This window comes from Palaemon carinicauda, chromosome 16 (genome assembly GCF_036898095.1).
Source record: "Palaemon carinicauda isolate YSFRI2023 chromosome 16, ASM3689809v2, whole genome shotgun sequence".
NCBI lineage: Eukaryota > Metazoa > Arthropoda > Malacostraca > Decapoda > Palaemonidae > Palaemon > Palaemon carinicauda.
In genome coordinates this window covers 13,921,504-13,938,401 of record NC_090740.1, presented here as the reverse complement: position 1 = coordinate 13,938,401, position 16,898 = coordinate 13,921,504, and the positions used below count along the sequence as shown (strand labels likewise).

Below are 16,898 nucleotides of genomic sequence, written 5' to 3'. Positions count from 1 at the left end.
TCACACGTTGTCTGATAGAATCAGTGTTGGGCAAGACCCCCGGCGCAATGGGAACAATTGGAACCCAATTTCGGCGGTAAAGAATAAGGATAAAAGCATCGCAAGCCTCCATTAGCAGTGGCCTGACTACAGAGACAGGGAATTGAATCATCGTCTTGCAATGCCTCTGTCACTTCCAGGCTTTCATTCTGTGCTGCTGCTGCAGCTTCTGCTTCTGCTTTTCCTGCCTCTGCTGCTACTGCTTCTGTTTCTGCTTTTCCTGCCTCTGCTGCTACTGCTTCTGTTTCTGCTTTTCCCGCCTCTGCTGCTACTGCTGATATTCCCGAGGCCGCCTCTCCTCCACCGCCCCTATTAATAACGCCATTTGGCGAATCTTGATTCCTCTTTTTCTTCTCAGTGAATTGTGCGATAATCGTATCTCCCAAGTATCGACCCATTCCGATCTCCGACCCTCTGGTACTTTGATATGTTGCTGCAGTTATTAGCTGATTGGAATGACCGCATTAAGGTTATTGGCCCAATCTCGAGGGAACGAAGCACTTTCTGTGAGGTTCTCAACCACCGAGATTCTCATTTCTCTTCTCTTTCTCAGCAACAAGATTCTGTTGTATATTACGGAGATTCATAAAAGGGGATGTAAGAAAATTCAATTAAAAGTGAAGGTCTGGTATTTTTTTTTTAATTAACACTGTAGTAGGGATTAGAATACTACTACAGTTCGTATCGTAGAAAGCGACTTAAAGGACAGCTTTTGCCTTGCAGTCCTGTGTTCTAGCAAGAGTCTAGGCACATTGCCAAGAACTGTAGAAACTGCTGTAGTTAACTATTTAATGAAAGATTGGGCCCACCGCCCATAACTCTGGCTGACGACTGTAATGGCACGCGATTGTAAAAGCTTGCCAAATTATAAACCATGCCTGATGATGATAGAAGATGCATCCGGCAACTTACCATTTAATGAAGGGATAACGATGGAAAAAAAAAAAGTCAGGCATTTTCAACCGGAGCATCGGGTCATTGCTTATGACTAGTATTCAGAGAATAAATTAAACGCGCCCTTCCTCTCCTCTTGTCAGCCTTGACTGCATACAAAATTACTTTTGAATAAGGTTCAATATTCACTAATCAAATATATTCATATATTTCTTTCAGCTTAAACGGGTGATGAATAACTACTGACAAAAAGATAACTGTTTATTTGTGTGAGTGATAATCATAGTAACGCTCTTTCCCTCCTCTTGCCAGACACAAAAACAAAAATATCATAAGCCCTGAGTCCCACGTAAGCTCTTCGACAGCATAAAATGCTAAGCGTTTTCATTAAGCTTTTATGATATTGAGCCAACAATCGGAGAGGACCTTTAGTTACTGAAAAAGGATTCTTAAGGAATGCACTTTAGAAATGTAATGGGTAAATGTGCCATGGAAGTGGAAAATTTTACTTCTCCATAAATGGTATACATGACACTACTGAAATTCTAAACCGAATCCTTGATAGTGTTAGAGAATGGATGACATTTAAACAACTAAAATTAAATGAGAACAAAACTGAATTAATGGTGGTGGGCAAGAGAAACAGTGTGAGAAACTTAGGTGATATTCAAATTAACAGAAATAATGACTCTGTGCCGATATCTAGTAAAGTTCGAGATTTAGGTGTATTTCTTGACTGTGACCTGTCTCTAAATGCCCAAATAAAACTGGTGGTTATCATCTAAGAAATATTGTGTTTATAAAAAAGTACCATGACGAAAATTCTGTAAAGAAACTTGTTATGAACTGTTATTACCAGGATTGACTACTGCAACTCCATCTATTACAATTTACCAAAAGTGCAACTCAAGAAATTACAAAAAATGATAAACAGAGGAGCAAGACTGATAAAAGGTGTCCCACCTAGAGAAAGGATCACCCCTATACCAACTGATTTACACTGGCTGCCGATTCAAGCGAGAATTGAATCTAAAATATGTACAATAACCCACCGAGTTATCAGAACCGGTCGTCCAAAATACTTAAGAGAATTGCTACATATTGCGCAGCCAACAAATCGTGTCGACACGAAAATAGTTACAGAGGGCTTCATACTGTTGGAACCTAGATATTTGTCTACTTTAGGCTCCAGAGCCTTTAAATATGCGGCCCCGGGACTATATGATAAGTTCCACGAAACATTCGAATGATTGAAGACATTAAGACTTTCAAGAGGAAACTGAAGACTTTCTTATTTCATGAGCCTTTTGACAGTGATGATTTAACAGTAAATGAACAATATGTGATATGAAATGTTAAATACTGTGAACGAACAAGGTAAAACGACAGTGGAGATCCAGAAGAGAGTGGGGTTCCCCTGCTGTATGGGACCGGAAAAGCAGCCATCAAAGTAAGTAATTAATGCTAAAATGTTTCGTTAATTACAAGGGTAAACCCGCTAAATTCTCTTAATTTCTTTCAGCTGGTATACTGAAATTAAGTGTTTTATCAGGGTTATTGTTAAATGATCCCAGAAATAGTAAGCAATCAAAAATAACATTAGTCTTACTGGAGAGAAGAATATACTTCTGAAATAAACATCCAGACTTTCATACGTAAATATCGTAAATATTCGGAATGGAAAATGGATGAAAAATTAACAGCCAATTTCAGCTACCACAACTCATGGTCATCTCGTTTTTCATATAACCACAATTGTTAAGATAAAACTGTGAACATGAGTAAAATTAGTTACAAAATTGTTTAATATTGTATATAAATAAACACACACATACATACATACATATATATATATATATATATATATATATATATATATATATATATATATATATATATATATATGTATACACATATATATGATATATATATATATATATATATATATATATATATATATATATATATGTATACACATATATATGATATATATATATATATATATATATATATATATATATATATATATATATATATATATATATATATATATATATCACTGTTTATGGTGTTTCTATGTCAATTTGTACTCACAAATGTTCTTCGTTCGTCAATCCATCATCTTCTCTTCCTTTCCCTGCTTCATTTGCAATCGCTAGTAACCATTTCTGTTATTCTTAATGTCCATCTATCTGTCATTCTCATTACATGTTCTGGTTTTGCCCATTTCCTTTCCTTATATGTTGTTAGAATCCTCTACCTCAGTTTGTTGCCGTATCCATCTTGCTCTCTCTGTCTGTCTCATAGTGTAATTCCCATTATAATTCTTTCCACATGTATATATATATATATATATATATATATATATATATATATATATATATATATATATATATATGTATATTTATATATATATATGTATATATATGTGTGTGCATACATATATATACACATATACAATTATATATATAAATATATATATATATATATGTATATATATGTATATATATATGTATATATATGTGTGTGTGTGTGTATGTGTGTATGTGCGCGTGTGTGTATGTGTGTGTGCATGCGTGTGCGTGTGAAGACCAAGCAAGAGATTTTCAAGAGAAGTGTTACAAATGAAGAGAAGTCTATGTTAGATAAACAAGGATGAAAAGAGCATCCTCATACAGAAAGTTACTCAAAAATAAACATTAAAAACTCTGAAGAGGAGGTGGGTTCATCTACGCCCTAGGGAGATATTTACAATACTAATTTTGACGGATGCCTAATATGTCATTATTTCTTATTAATGATTAACCACTTAAGCTTAGTCTTTTTAGTAAACAGTAGTTAGCTCAGAGGTTACTAAAGTTTTTCAGGCTGGCACCCCCTTGGTTTCCAGATGAGGTCCTTTCACACCCCCTCCCCCTCTGATACACTTTGAGCTATGCTATTCGTTTATATTATTATTATTATTATTATTATCATTATTATTATTATCAAATGCTAAGCTACAATCCTAGTTGGAAAAGCAGGATGCTATAAGCCCAGGGGCTCCAACAGGGAAAATAGCCCTGTGAGGAAAGGAAATAAGGAAAAATAAAATATTTTAAGAATAGTAACAACATTAAGATGAATATTTCCTATATAAACTTTAAAAACTATAACAAAACAAGAGGAAGAGAAACTAGATACAAAAGTGTGCCCGAGTGTACCCTCAAGCAAGAGAACTCTAACCCAAGACAGTGGAATACCATGGTACAGAGGCTATGGCACTACCCAAGACTAGAGACCAATGGTTTGATTTTGGAGTGTCCTCCTAGAAGAGCTGCTTATCATAGCTGAAGAGTCTCTTCTACCCTTACCAAGAGGAAAGTAGCCACTAAAATTAGAGTGCAGTTGTTAATCCCTTGAGAGAAGAGGAATAGTTTGATAATCTCAGTGTTATCAGGTGTATGAGGACAGAGGAGAATCTGTAAAAAATAATTCTAATGACAATTTTATTATCTATAAAACTCCATAAAAGTTTCCTTGCCTTAGTGTTTAAGACATGTTTTGTCCTTAAGATTTCATAAAAATAGTAAGCTAGTAATAGATTAAATTAGCTTAATTCCACCAGGTCACTCCTAACAGCACGTTTCGCCTCACAGCCCCCAAATATCAATCCACCACCCACCAGAGATCGGTTCCGCCCACTTTATGAACCATAGGATTAGCTTAACGAGCTATTAGATTGCTAACAAAACATAGTAACTGACACAGGGGCTTAGATGTTACTAAGGTGTTTAATGTATTTATGGTTAGGTAAGGTATGGTAAGAATTTATTCTTTCTAATACATTGCGGTGACAAAATTATTGTCGTTTTCATCCCATTATATTCCTTTTACTTCTACACCCTATCAGTTTATTTTTCCTACGCCTTATTCTTTTTATTATGCTAATGAACGTTGTTATCCTTATGCCTGTAATGTTTCTTATGATTCTATTCTACCCCTCTTAATTCCTTTCTATAATTTTAAAACCTAACCCAACTTATTAAGCAAGGTTGCCATATGGTGCGCCCAAATTTCTCTCCGATTTCTTTTTCTTCATCGTATTTCTAAAACTTTTTTACCTCTGTTATACATGTATTCCACTTATCCACTTCTTATCGTGAGCTTACACAGGAAAATTATGGTAAAACACTTAAGTGATCGTGTCTAATAATATATTTTTACAGATATGAATTTATTGTACTTTAATAATTTTATATATTCTCTTGTCCACTCCTCCATTCATCAACCAAGGACATAATATTTTTTATAATAATAATAATAATAATAATAATAATAATAATAATAATAATAATAATAAATTATCAACAAGAAACATTGGGAAGATTTTTGTTACTGAAGAATAAAAAGTTTGTTTGCTTAATCTTAAAATTGAAACCGTCTAAAATGCCAATACAAAGTATATATCTAATTTGCGCATACCAATGATCTAGAGTTGAATACGAGAGAGAGAGAGAGAGAGAGAGAGAGAGAGAGAGAGAGAGAGAGAGAGAGAGAGAGAGAGAGAGAGGCACGTCTCCCTAATTCACCCTACGGACCTTTGGGGGCGGCAATACTTCAGGCGAACCGTAAATCTTATTGAGTAAATAAAATTATCCTTACTCGAATGAATACAACGTTTCTTTAGAAAGGAAGATAAAATAAGATTTATTCCAACAAATGATTCCTCTATGAATATTTGAGTGGGAGGCAGTCTTTGAAATCCGGAGTTAGACAAAGGGGTACATAGCATTCTTTGTAGTAGTATCTGGGTTTTTTGTTTGTTTGTTTGTTTTATGCCGCGCATTGTGTGACGCCACGTCCAGTGGGGTTTCCGAGAATTTCACTTTGGGAGAGTATATATGAAGTAGCAAAGGGCTGGTTGTTTCATCACAACTACGAAAAGCTTTTGATACTTGATTTGGCATTGCATGTGTCTCATTTGATACTTGATTTGGCATTGCATGTGTCTCATTTGATACTTGATTTGGCAATGCATGTGTCTCATTTGATTCTTGATTTAGCATTGCATTTGTCTCATTTGATACTTGATTTGGCATTGCATGTGTCTCATTTGTCTCATTCGATACTTGATTTGGCATTGCATTTGTCTCATTTGATACTTGATTTGGCATTGCATGTGTCTCATTTGATACTTGATTTAGCATTGCATTTGTCTCATTTGATACTTGATTTGGCATTGCATTTGTCTCATTTGTCTCATTCGATACTTGATTTGGCATTGCATGTGTCTCATTTGATACTTGATTTGGCATTGCATGTGTCTCATTTGATACTTGATTTGGCATTGCATGCGTCTCATTTGATACTTGATTTGGCATGGCATTTGTCTCATTTGATACTTGATTTGGCATTGCATGTATCTTATTTGATACTTGATTTGGCATTGCATGTGTCATTTGATACTTGATTTGGCATGGCATTTGTCTCATTTGATACTTGATTTGGCATTGCATGTGTCTCATTTGATACTTGATTTGGCATTGCATGTGTCTCATTTGATACTTGATTTGGCATTGCATGTGTCTCATTTGATACTTGATTGGGCACTGCAATTGTCTCATTTGATACTTGATTTGGCATGGCATGTGTCTCATTTGATACTTGATTTGGCATTGCATGCGTCTCATTTGATACTTGATTTGGCATTGCATGTGTCTCATTTGATACTTGATTTGGCATAGCATGTGTCTCATTTGATACTTGATTGGGCACTGCATGTGTCTCTTTTGAGACTTGATTAGGCACTGCATGTGTCTCATTTGATACTTGATTTGGCATTGCATGTGTCTCTTTTGATACTTGATTTTTCATTGCATGCGTCTCATTTGATACTTGATTTGGCATTGCATGTGTCATTTGTTACTTGATTTGGCATTGCATTTGTCTCATTTGTCTCATTTGATACTTGATTTGGCATTGCATGTGTCTCATTTGATACTGGATTTGGCATTGCATGTGTCTCCCTTGATACTTGATTTAGCATTGCACGTGTCTCATTTGATACTTGATTTGTCATTGGATGCGTCTCATTTGATACTTGATTTGTCATTGCATGCGTCTCATTTGATACTTGATTTGGCATTGCATGTGTCTCATTTGTTACTTGATTTGGCATTGCATTTGTCTCATTTGTCTCATTTGATACTGGATTTGGCATTGCATGCGTCTCATTTGATACTGGATTTGGCATTGCATGTGTCTCATTTGATACTGGATTTGGCATTGCATGTGTCTCCCTTGATACTTGATTTAGCATTGCACGTGTCTCATTTGATACTTGATTTGGCATTGCATGTGTCTCATTTGATACTGGATTTGGCATTGCATGTGTCTCCCTTGATACTTGATTTAGCATTGCACGTGTCTCATTTGATACTTGATTTGGCATTGCATGTGTCTCATTTGATACTTGATTTGTCATTGCATGCGTCTCATTTGATACTTGATTTGGCATTGCATGTGTCTCATTTGTTACTTGATTTGGCATTGCATTTGTCTCATTTGTCTCATTTGATACTGGATTTGGCATTGCATGTGTCTCATTTGATACTGGATTTGGCATTGCATGTGTCTCATTTGATACTGGATTTGGCATTGCATGTGTCTCCCTTGATACTTGATTTAGCATTGCACGTGTCTCATTTGATACTTGATTTGGCATTGCATGTGTCTCATTTGATACTGGATTTGGCATTGCATGTGTCACAGTCGATACTTGATTTGGCATTGCATGTGTCTCAGTTGATACTTGATTTGGCATTGCATGCGTCTCATTTGATACTTGATTTGGCATTGAACGTGTCTCAGTTGATGCTTGATTTAGCATTGCATGTGTCTCATTTGATACTTGATTTGGCATTGCATTTGTCTCATTTGTCTCAGTTGATATTTGATTTTGGCATTGCATGTGTCTCATTTGATACTTGATTTAGCATTGCATGTGTCTCAGTTGATACTTCATTTGGCATTGCATGTGTCTCATTTGATACTTGATTTGGCATTGCTTGTGTCTCAGTTGATATTTGATTTGGCATTGCATGTGTCTCAGTTGGTACTTGATTTGGCATTGCATGTGTCTCATTTGATACTTGTATTGGCATTGCATTTGTCTTATTTGTCTCAGTTGATATTTGATTTGGCATTGCATGTGTCTCATTTGATACTTGATTTGGTATTGCATTTGTCTCATTTGTCTCAGTTGATATTTGATTTGGCATTGCATGTGTCTTATTTGATACTTGATTTAGCATTGCATGTGTCTCAGTTGATACTTGATTTGGCATTGCATGTGTCTCATTTGATACTTGATTTAGCATTGCATGTGTCTCAGTTGGTACTTGATTTGGCATTGCATGTGTCTCATTTGATACTTGATTTGGCATTGCATTTGTCTTATTTGTCTCAGTTGATACTTGATTTGGCATTGCAGGTGTCTCATTTGGTACTTGATTTAGCATTGCATGTGTCTCAGTTGATACTTGATTTGGCATAGCATGTGTCTCATTTGATACTTGATTTAGCATTGCATGTGTCTCAGTTGGTACTTGATTTGGCATTGCATGTGTCTCATTTAATACTTGATTTGGCATTGCATTCGTCTTATTTGTCTCAGTTGATACTTGATTTGGCATTGCATGTGTCTCATTTGATACTTGATTTGGCATTGCATTTGTATCATTTGTCTCATTTGATACTTGATTTGTCATTGCATTTGTCTCATTTGTCTCAGTTGATACTTGATTTGGCATTACATGCGTTTCAAGTATTTCTTTACTATGACATAAACAAAAACATTTCAGGAGTGGAATCTCTATATTAGCTAGTAAGTAAGGATTACCTGCATTCGAAACAACAGCATCGAGAAAATGGAATAACGATTTTCATACAGAATTTCAAGAACTTTCGTAAGCATTCTACGGAACTAACCAGCCTCGTGTTTTCATTGTAAACAGTGCAGCAGCTGGTTTCATTATCACCTAAGTATAATCACCGTGGAGATTCCGGGGGAAATAAACCCCACCCCCGGATGACGCGTTAACAGCTGTCACAACATATCCCATTAAAGTGATTATAAGTTAGTATAGCTTGAAATTTGTAAGAATACGTATTGTAACCGTTGCTAACGTGGGGGACGACGTGATTGGCTATGATGTCATCAAGGGGTGGAGCTTATTTTACCCGGAATCTTTGCGGTGACTTTAGTTTTATGAAATATTTTTAATTTAAACCACTTTCCTCTCAAACAGTTTCATTTACTTCTCACTTATCATGGCACTTCAAAGAAAGATTATAGTTTTCATGGAATGATTCTTTTTTTATATCCTTTCACAAGCTTTCACATTTGTGAATATTTTCTACTATCATTCACAGTTCCACATGCAGTTATACTATTTCAGGCAAGTTTTTCACAATTTCCCCCCACCATTGCCCGTAATTTTCAAAGGGGGACATTTGCTGAGTGGACATTGGATTTAATGTTAAATTCTATCATATCAGTCTCCCTACCCATATCACAATCGCGTAGCATAAACAGCTTAATACTAATGGGTTGTTTAAAAAAATACAGTCAAAATAATGAACGTCTTTTGTGCAACATCAGTGATTTATCAATAATAATGTTTTCAATTAATAAAATCATTAATTTCATTTTCTTATTGATCAGATCATAAGAACTACCAATTTTGTATGGGAGATAATTTCTAGGATATAATCTATTGTCTTTAAAATGTAGCATACTTGACAATTAGATATTAATCATAAACTGTAGTTTTTCAAAAGCTGATGATTACTTAAGAGTCTTTTTGATCAATATTCTTCAAGCTGAATCTATTCTTTTAGAACTATGAGCCATGAACCGACAAAAATACATACGTTTTAGCTAGTTATGTGTTTCTATTCAACGCAAAATAGAATCGAAATAGAGCTGAATAATCACATTTATGCGTATAGTACCGATATGTTTCCTTAAGTATGATGTTTGATGTTTCAAGGTAAAATTAAAATAAGAATAGACCAGTTTCCGTAATAATTGGGCTTATACCACAAATTGTTGAATGCCACCGTTCTATCAGAAAATATACAAAATGCTTAGCCATGAATTATCCATAACCATCGTATTGTGCTCTATATCAGAATCAGTACTGTATCAACGCATAGCGCAGCCCTTAGGCTTTGAGCTTCTTTGGGCCCTTCGACATCTACCTTAGCCACCCCCTAAGGAATTCCACGTTCTCCTATTGCATAATTTATTACACTAATATTACAAATGATACTACAATTATCCATGATTTTAACATTTAAGAGTAAAAGTTGCATAGGCCTCTGCTTTTGGCAGCCCCCTAGGTTTCTTCCTAGACAGGTTTGGGGATAATGCGACACTGATTATAACCATGTGGGGGAATATTATAATTATTATTATTATTATTATTATTATTAATTGCTAAGCTACAACCCTAGTTGGAAAAGCAGAACGCTATAATCCCAGGGGCCCCAACAGGGAAAATAACCCAGTGAGGAAAGGAAACAAGGAAAAATAAAATATTCTAAGGACAGTAACAATAAATAATTCCTATATAAACTATAAATGCTTTAACAAAACAAGAGGAAGAGATATTAGATAGAATAGCGTGCCTGAGTGTACCCTCAAGCAAGAGAACTCTAACCCAAGGCAGTGGAAGACCATGGTACAGAGGCTATGGCACTACCCAAGACTAGAGAACAGTGGTTTGATTTTGGAGTGTCCTTCTCCTAGAAGAGGTGCTTACCATGGCTAAAGAGTCTCTTCTATCCTTACCAAGAGGAAAGTAGCTACAGAGCAATTGCAGTGCAGTAGTTAACCCTTTGGGTGAAGAAGAATACAATGATGATGTCTCTTCTTCACTTTCTGTAATCACCCATATTAACAACCAAAGCTTGTGATGCTTTTAGTCTCTTCTATTAAAGAAGTGGTTGAATTACTTTCTCGGTCTTGAAATTCTGGTAAACTGAGCAATAGCTGTGAAGAGGACTCGGCAATGAAATTCAGATATCTGTATTAATGACAATGTTTTCAAGAGCATTGTGGGTATGTGAGCGACTAATGTATAGACAAAAAAAATTATCTAATTAGGAATACAAGTGAGATGTTAAAGTATAATGAAATATAAAGCAGGCGATGCATTGAAACTAGCAAAAGAAGTGTTTTTTTACCGGTGTTAAAAAAAAGGTAAAGTACAGGAAAATCTATCTATCTAAATATCAACATTATATATATATATATATATATATATATATATATATATATATATATATATATATATATATATATATATATATATATATATATATATATATATATATATAAACTTATATATCTACGTGTGTACGTGGGTAACATACTGTATTTTTTTAACCCCACACAGTTATTTCCTCTCGACAGAAGTTCAGGGTGGTAGTACCACGCTGTTTTCCTTGATCCAAGTGAAAACTAATACCAATTTACTATTGGGATGCAAGTGATAGTTAGAAATCGAATTCACGGTTAGAAATCTTCAACCTGAGATAATATACTCGTATATTAGCAAAGAGTTAATTTTTTTTTACATATTTTATTATCTAGTAGAATTGTTTTGTATTACGTTACGAGAGCCTGAACTTTGATGAAAATGATTAGTTTTTTGAAGAAGTTATGAAGATAAATTTAAATAAACAATACCAATAAACTTCCATTGAGTTCATGGGAGAAAAACAGAAATTAAATTACCGTTCTGAACGCTTACTTGTACCTTCAAAATTGACTTGCGTTTCTTCACTAACAATCTTTTTTTATGAATAACCAAGTTAGCCATAATATGGGCTACCTTTTCTTTACTGCAGTCATTCTCTTGGATATCAGATTTGGCCAAAATGACCCTTTAGATACTCACCACATGCTCCCCCCTCCCCCTCGTCTCTTTAAAGGGGTCCCTTCCCTTTCCCAAATTTCCGAGCCAAGTCCGCTACTGTTGGAGAGTTGCCATTGCCATTTGCAATTTAAATACTGCATAATGCCCGAGACATTATGACCAGGTTACATAAAATCCATCCTTCGAATTCAGGAATAAGTTTATCTCATATGACATTCGTCCTTTTTAAATTCAGGACTATAGGACTCTTGTCTCCTTTATGATCCGGAATTTTAATTGCAGCCTCTCATTAAATAATGAAAAGGTCAAAATCTCTCTCTCTCTCTCTCTCTCTCTCTCTCTCTCTCTCTCTCTCTCTCTCTCTCAACTAGAACTTTGATTCACTATAACCTCAGCGTTCGCTGCACGAAGATAAATTTATTATCAACAAATGATAATTAAAATTGGCCTGTAAAAAAGATTAAAACCAAATGCAACAAAAGTACTTCACCAAAATTTCTAAACATTGGAATAAACATATTAGAGTGAAGAAATGAAGCTGATAAGTGGAAATTTGCTAAAAATAAAAGAATGAAAACAAAACAAAACGTACCTCAAGCACGGAAGCAGGAAGGCGAGGAAAATGATGACAAAAAGAATAAAGGAAGGACAGGCAAAGAAGAAGAAAAAGGAGGAGGAGGAGGAGTAGGAAGGAGGAGGAGGAGTAGGAAGGAGGAGGAGGAGTAGGAAGGAGGAGGAGGAGTAGGAAGGAGGAGGAGGAAGGAGGAGAAAGGTCTGCAGTCAGAAGAAGTCGTGGTGCGTGAGGGGGGGAAGAAGCCCTTTGAGTGATTCTCCTGAGCGTTGGCCTCTGTTTCCGGAGAAAAACAAAAGGTGAGCCTGAGGGAGGCGGAGCCAGTGTCCCAGGGCCAGTAATCATTAAGAGAGCTACAAAAGAGCCAACAAAGAACGAATGGAAAATATCTTGAGTGAGGAAGTCTTGGTTGAAGAAAAAGAAACTTTAAAAAAGTAGAAAAAGGAGGAAAAAATAATAAAAAGGAAAAGGAATCCTGTGTACTGGAGGGCATCTTCTAAAGGCGGAGGTGCTTGCTTTTTCCTTTGTTTCTTAGTAATAGCCTTTTCTCGTCTGGTTATTTTGTGGGGTGGAAAAAAGGATGCTGACGCACACAGATTACTCTCATTTACTGTGTGGTAGAGATTTCATCTATTGCCATTTGTGCTTGGTGTATTGGAATTACGTATTCAATGAACTTCAGTATTTGTTACTGTGTTGGTACAGCTACTACTGATTATTATTATTATTATTATTATTATTATTATTATTATTATTATTATTATTATTATCTGCTAAGCTACAACCCCAGTTGGAAAAGCCGGATGCTATAAGCAACAACATTAAATTAAATATCTCCTATATAACTATAAAAAACTTTAACAATCAGGAGAAAGAGAAATTATATAGAACAGTGTGCCCCGAGTGTACCCTCAAACAAGAGAACTTTAACCGAAGACAATGGAAGACCATGGTACAGAGGCTATGGTGCTACCCAAGGCTAGAGAATAATGGTTTGATTTTCGAGTGTCCTTCTCATAGAAGATAATGATAATGACATCGATGATAAATATCAGGATTATGATTATTATTGAAAATTAGAATAAAAAAAAACTTAAATGGAACAAATGATATAGGTATAATTGGCAAAGCAACTAAACTTTTCCATGGAAAAGAGGTTGCTATGGCCTGATTGGTAACGTCTCTGCCTGGTGTTTACCAGTCTGGAGTTCGAGTCCCGCTCAGACTCGTTAGTGCCATTAGTGTCTGCAACCATATCATCCTTGTGAGCTAAGGGTGGGGGGTTTAGCAGCCACTGCCTGGCCCTCCCTGGTCCTAGCTTGGGTGGAGAGGAGGCTTGAGTGCTGATCATATAATATATGGTCAATGTCTAGGGCATTGTCCTGATTGCTAGGGCAATGTCACTGTCCCTTGCCTCTGCCATACATGAGTGACCTTTAAAACCTTTAAACCTTTAAAGAGAAGGAAACATCAAAGATACAATACAATAACCAGAAATACTATGAAACAGAGAGATTCTGGTTATCTGCAACATTTGCACTATTCCCTAGGATTTTGAAGGAACAGATTATTATTATTATTATTATTATTATTATTATTATTATTATTATTATTATTATTATTATTATTATTATTATTATTATTATTATTATTATTATTAATTATTATTATTATTACTTGCTAAGCTACAGCCCTAGTTGGAAAAGCAGCATGCTATAAGCCGAAGGGCTCTAACAGGGAGAATAACCCCGTGAGGACAGGAAACAAGAAAAAAATATATCATCTTAAGAACAGTAACAACATTGAAATAAAATTAACCTATATGAAATATTAAGCATAGTTAACCAAGCTTGGTTTATTTCCTGACATAAGGATTTATCTTAATGACATTAAAACTTAAAGATCAACTCTCAGATTTTGCGTTAATCGATTTTATCATCACAGAGCAAGAGGTTTCAAGAAAGTGCACCGAAACTTCAGCAGAGTTCTAATCATCTTACAAGATCAGGTGGAGAGAAAGGGAGACGAAATTCCCAGATCATTCACTAGTTTATTAAGCTTCGACTTTTTTTGTTTTGTGATTTTCTGTAATCTCTAAAATAGTCCTTTTTTATATTTTGTGATTTTCTGTAATCTCCAAAATATTTCTTTCGTGCTCACTTTGAATCACAACATATCACAACATTCTTGTGATTTTCTGTAATCTCTCAAATATTTGTTTCGTGCTCACTTAGAATCTCAACATTCTTGTGATTTTCTGTAATCTCTAGAATATTTCTTTCGTGCTCACATGGAATCACAACATTCCTGTAGTTTTCTGTAATCTAAAATATTTTTTTCGTGCTCACTTAGAATCTCAACATTTTTATAGTCTTCTGTAATCTCTAAATTATTCATTTGGCAGATATCTCTTCTTTTTTAGATTCTCTTCGACTATAAGATTATTTTGCGTTCAGAAATTCTCTATCGTTGATTTTCTGATATTTCTAAAATGTACAGTATCGTCAAAATTGTATCTCGCTTCGAAGAAACACTTTTCCGTTTATCTCTTGCTTTTTCCTTAGGCTTTCTCCAGCGTTAGCTTCTTTTTCATGCTTTGGTTCTTTTTCCATCTCACATTTTCGCTTCTCCACTATTTTCTTAAACATTTGTATCCTCACCTTTCGTCTATTTTTTCTTTTAAACTTCAAGTCTTTCGTTTTAGTTTTTCCGCATCGCTTTTGGATTATTTTTCGATTCTTGTGATGGGAGAGAAAGACGAATTAATACGTATGTATTTATAGACTCCAAAAAGGGTTACATACTGGTGACAATTGCATGTTTACATTCAACGGTGTTTTGTGAATGAGTTTGGCATTGGCATAAAAATAGATAACATAATAACAGAAAGATAATAACTGGAATTACCTTGCGACTTCAACGACTTGCTATTTTAACGTGGAATCCGATTTTTTTTTTCATCCTGTCTTTTCCCTCAGAATCTCTTATACTTCCAATAATTTTTTCTTTGGATTTTCTCTTATCGATTAAACATTAACTTCTCTCCTAGATTCTTTTCCTCCTATTGATTCCCTCTCATTAAAATAGGTCCTTATCATCTTCTTTTCTTTTGGATTCACTAAACTAAAAATGAAGAATCTTGCGCATACTGTGAGGTTATTTTAGACGGCATTGCTCAATTTAGTCACATTTGCTTTTCTTCTTTTCTTCTTGGCTTAAGAATTCTCCCCCAGCTTTCAATTTCCTTCAACTTTCTGTGTTTCTTCCTTTTTACAGCCAAAGCTGTTTCCTTCCTTGACTCTTTCTTCTGCGCTCTTCACACTTATTTAAGTAAGAATTATTGCAAAAAATTGCTTCATAAATATGGGTAAACTATGAATAGATTTCTTTGAGAATACTAACAACAGCGTAAAAAAAGGTGTTTATCACCTATTTGGGCTAATAATCATTGAAGTTTTTGCTGAAAGGATTTAGGGAACTCTGAGCTACTAAGATCATAATCAAACATTGAAAGAATCTTTCGTTAGGTTAGAGAAGATAACAATGGAATTTCAATAAATAGAATAACTTTACGTATTAAACCAATAGAATCTCATGGAAATGTTTAATATAATTATGTTTAAACAATGATTCAAATTGTGATTATTTTCATTAGCATACCATCGCACACGTTATAGGCCCACAGAAAATGGATTAACTAGACCCATGTGATGTCGACGACCACGAGGGCATCTTTTACTTCCCACAGGTGAGAAAGACAAATATACAACGCTCATAAACCTCTTGAAAGACTCTCCGACTATATTATCAGCCATTTCTTACACAAACGGATGCTCAAACTCCTCTGTAACTGATAAAACGATAGAACACCTTCAGGGTTGGGGTACCCTCAGGATCCACTCAAAGTAAGCGGGTCCTGGATAACCTATTGGAGTCTTCCTTGACTGATGATCTACCAGACTGGGATTCGAGTCCGATGAAGTTCGATAGTTTCTTGTATTGCCTGCAACCTCACCATCCTTGTGAGCTAAGGAGGAGGGTGTCTAGGGGACCCTATAGGTCTGCCAGCTGAGTCATCAGCAGCCATTGCCTGGCACTTAATGGTCCTAGCTTGAATGGAAAAATGAAGAGGGGGTTTGGTGGCTGATCATGTGGATATATGGTCAGTTTCTGGGGCATTGTCCTGCTAGGGCATTATTACTGTTCCTTGTCTCTGCCATTCATGAGCGACCTTTGAACCCAAGATCCTGCTTACAATGTAGGCAAGAAAGGGGCGACCCTGTATTTCAATATCTTCTACACTGTTTACAAACACTCCCTTGAATACAAACAACGCTCACCAACAAATCACTTCACCGAAACTCGTGAAACGTAGTCTCATAAATATAGATATTATTGCAGATGTTGTCTCTTTTTCCATTTATTCCCCCTTTCTCGATGATGAACTCCGACTGGGAAGACCACAC

At 35.4% G+C, this 16,898-nt stretch overlaps 4 protein-coding genes across 4 annotated transcripts; all 4 read right to left on the bottom strand.

The window, feature by feature from the left end:
- Positions 1–554: 554 nt before the first annotated feature.
- LOC137655932 (nuclear transcription factor Y subunit gamma-like) lies at positions 555–6,329 on the bottom strand. Its single transcript, XM_068390150.1, has 2 exons — positions 5,871–6,329; positions 555–602 (listed from the first exon to the last, which is right to left on the bottom strand). The coding sequence occupies exons 1-2, from the start codon at positions 6,327–6,329 to the stop codon at positions 555–557; spliced, it is 507 nt and encodes a 168-aa protein (XP_068246251.1).
- Positions 6,330–6,339: 10 nt separating this feature from the next.
- On the bottom strand, positions 6,340–6,789 carry LOC137655931 (microtubule-associated protein 6-like). Its single transcript, XM_068390149.1, has one exon. It carries the CDS (start codon positions 6,787–6,789, stop codon positions 6,340–6,342), a length of 450 nt encoding a protein of 149 aa, XP_068246250.1.
- Positions 6,790–6,799: 10 nt separating this feature from the next.
- On the bottom strand, positions 6,800–7,837 carry LOC137655930 (microtubule-associated protein 6-like). Its single transcript, XM_068390148.1, has one exon. The coding sequence runs from the start codon at positions 7,835–7,837 to the stop codon at positions 6,800–6,802; it is 1,038 nt and encodes a 345-aa protein (XP_068246249.1).
- Positions 7,838–7,856: 19 nt separating this feature from the next.
- On the bottom strand, positions 7,857–8,948 carry LOC137655929 (putative mediator of RNA polymerase II transcription subunit 29). The gene is made up of 2 exons (XM_068390147.1): positions 8,905–8,948; positions 7,857–8,751 (listed from the first exon to the last, which is right to left on the bottom strand). Exons 1-2 carry the CDS (start codon positions 8,946–8,948, stop codon positions 7,857–7,859), a joined length of 939 nt encoding a protein of 312 aa, XP_068246248.1.
- Positions 8,949–16,898: the final 7,950 nt, after the last annotated feature.

Bases quoted from the DNA above. Each gene is read 5' to 3' on its own strand.
- LOC137655932 (XM_068390150.1), bottom strand. From the start codon at position 6,329: ATGCCAAATCAAGTATCAAATGAGACAAATGCCATGCCAAATCAAGTA. The intron at 603-5,870 runs GTATCAAAAGCT...AATATACAACAG, and splicing joins CACATGCAATGCCAAATCAA to AATCTTGTTGCTGAGAAAGA.
- LOC137655931 (XM_068390149.1), bottom strand. From the start codon at position 6,789: ATGAAAAATCAAGTATCAAAAGAGACACATGCAATGCCAAATCAAGTA.
- LOC137655930 (XM_068390148.1), bottom strand. From the start codon at position 7,837: ATGCCAAATCAAGTATCAAATGAGACACATGCAATGCTAAATCAAGCA.
- LOC137655929 (XM_068390147.1), bottom strand. From the start codon at position 8,948: ATGAAACCAGCTGCTGCACTGTTTACAATGAAAACACGAGGCTG. The intron at 8,752-8,904 runs GTTAGTTCCGTA...TTTATGTCATAG, and splicing joins ACAATGAAAACACGAGGCTG to TAAAGAAATACTTGAAACGC.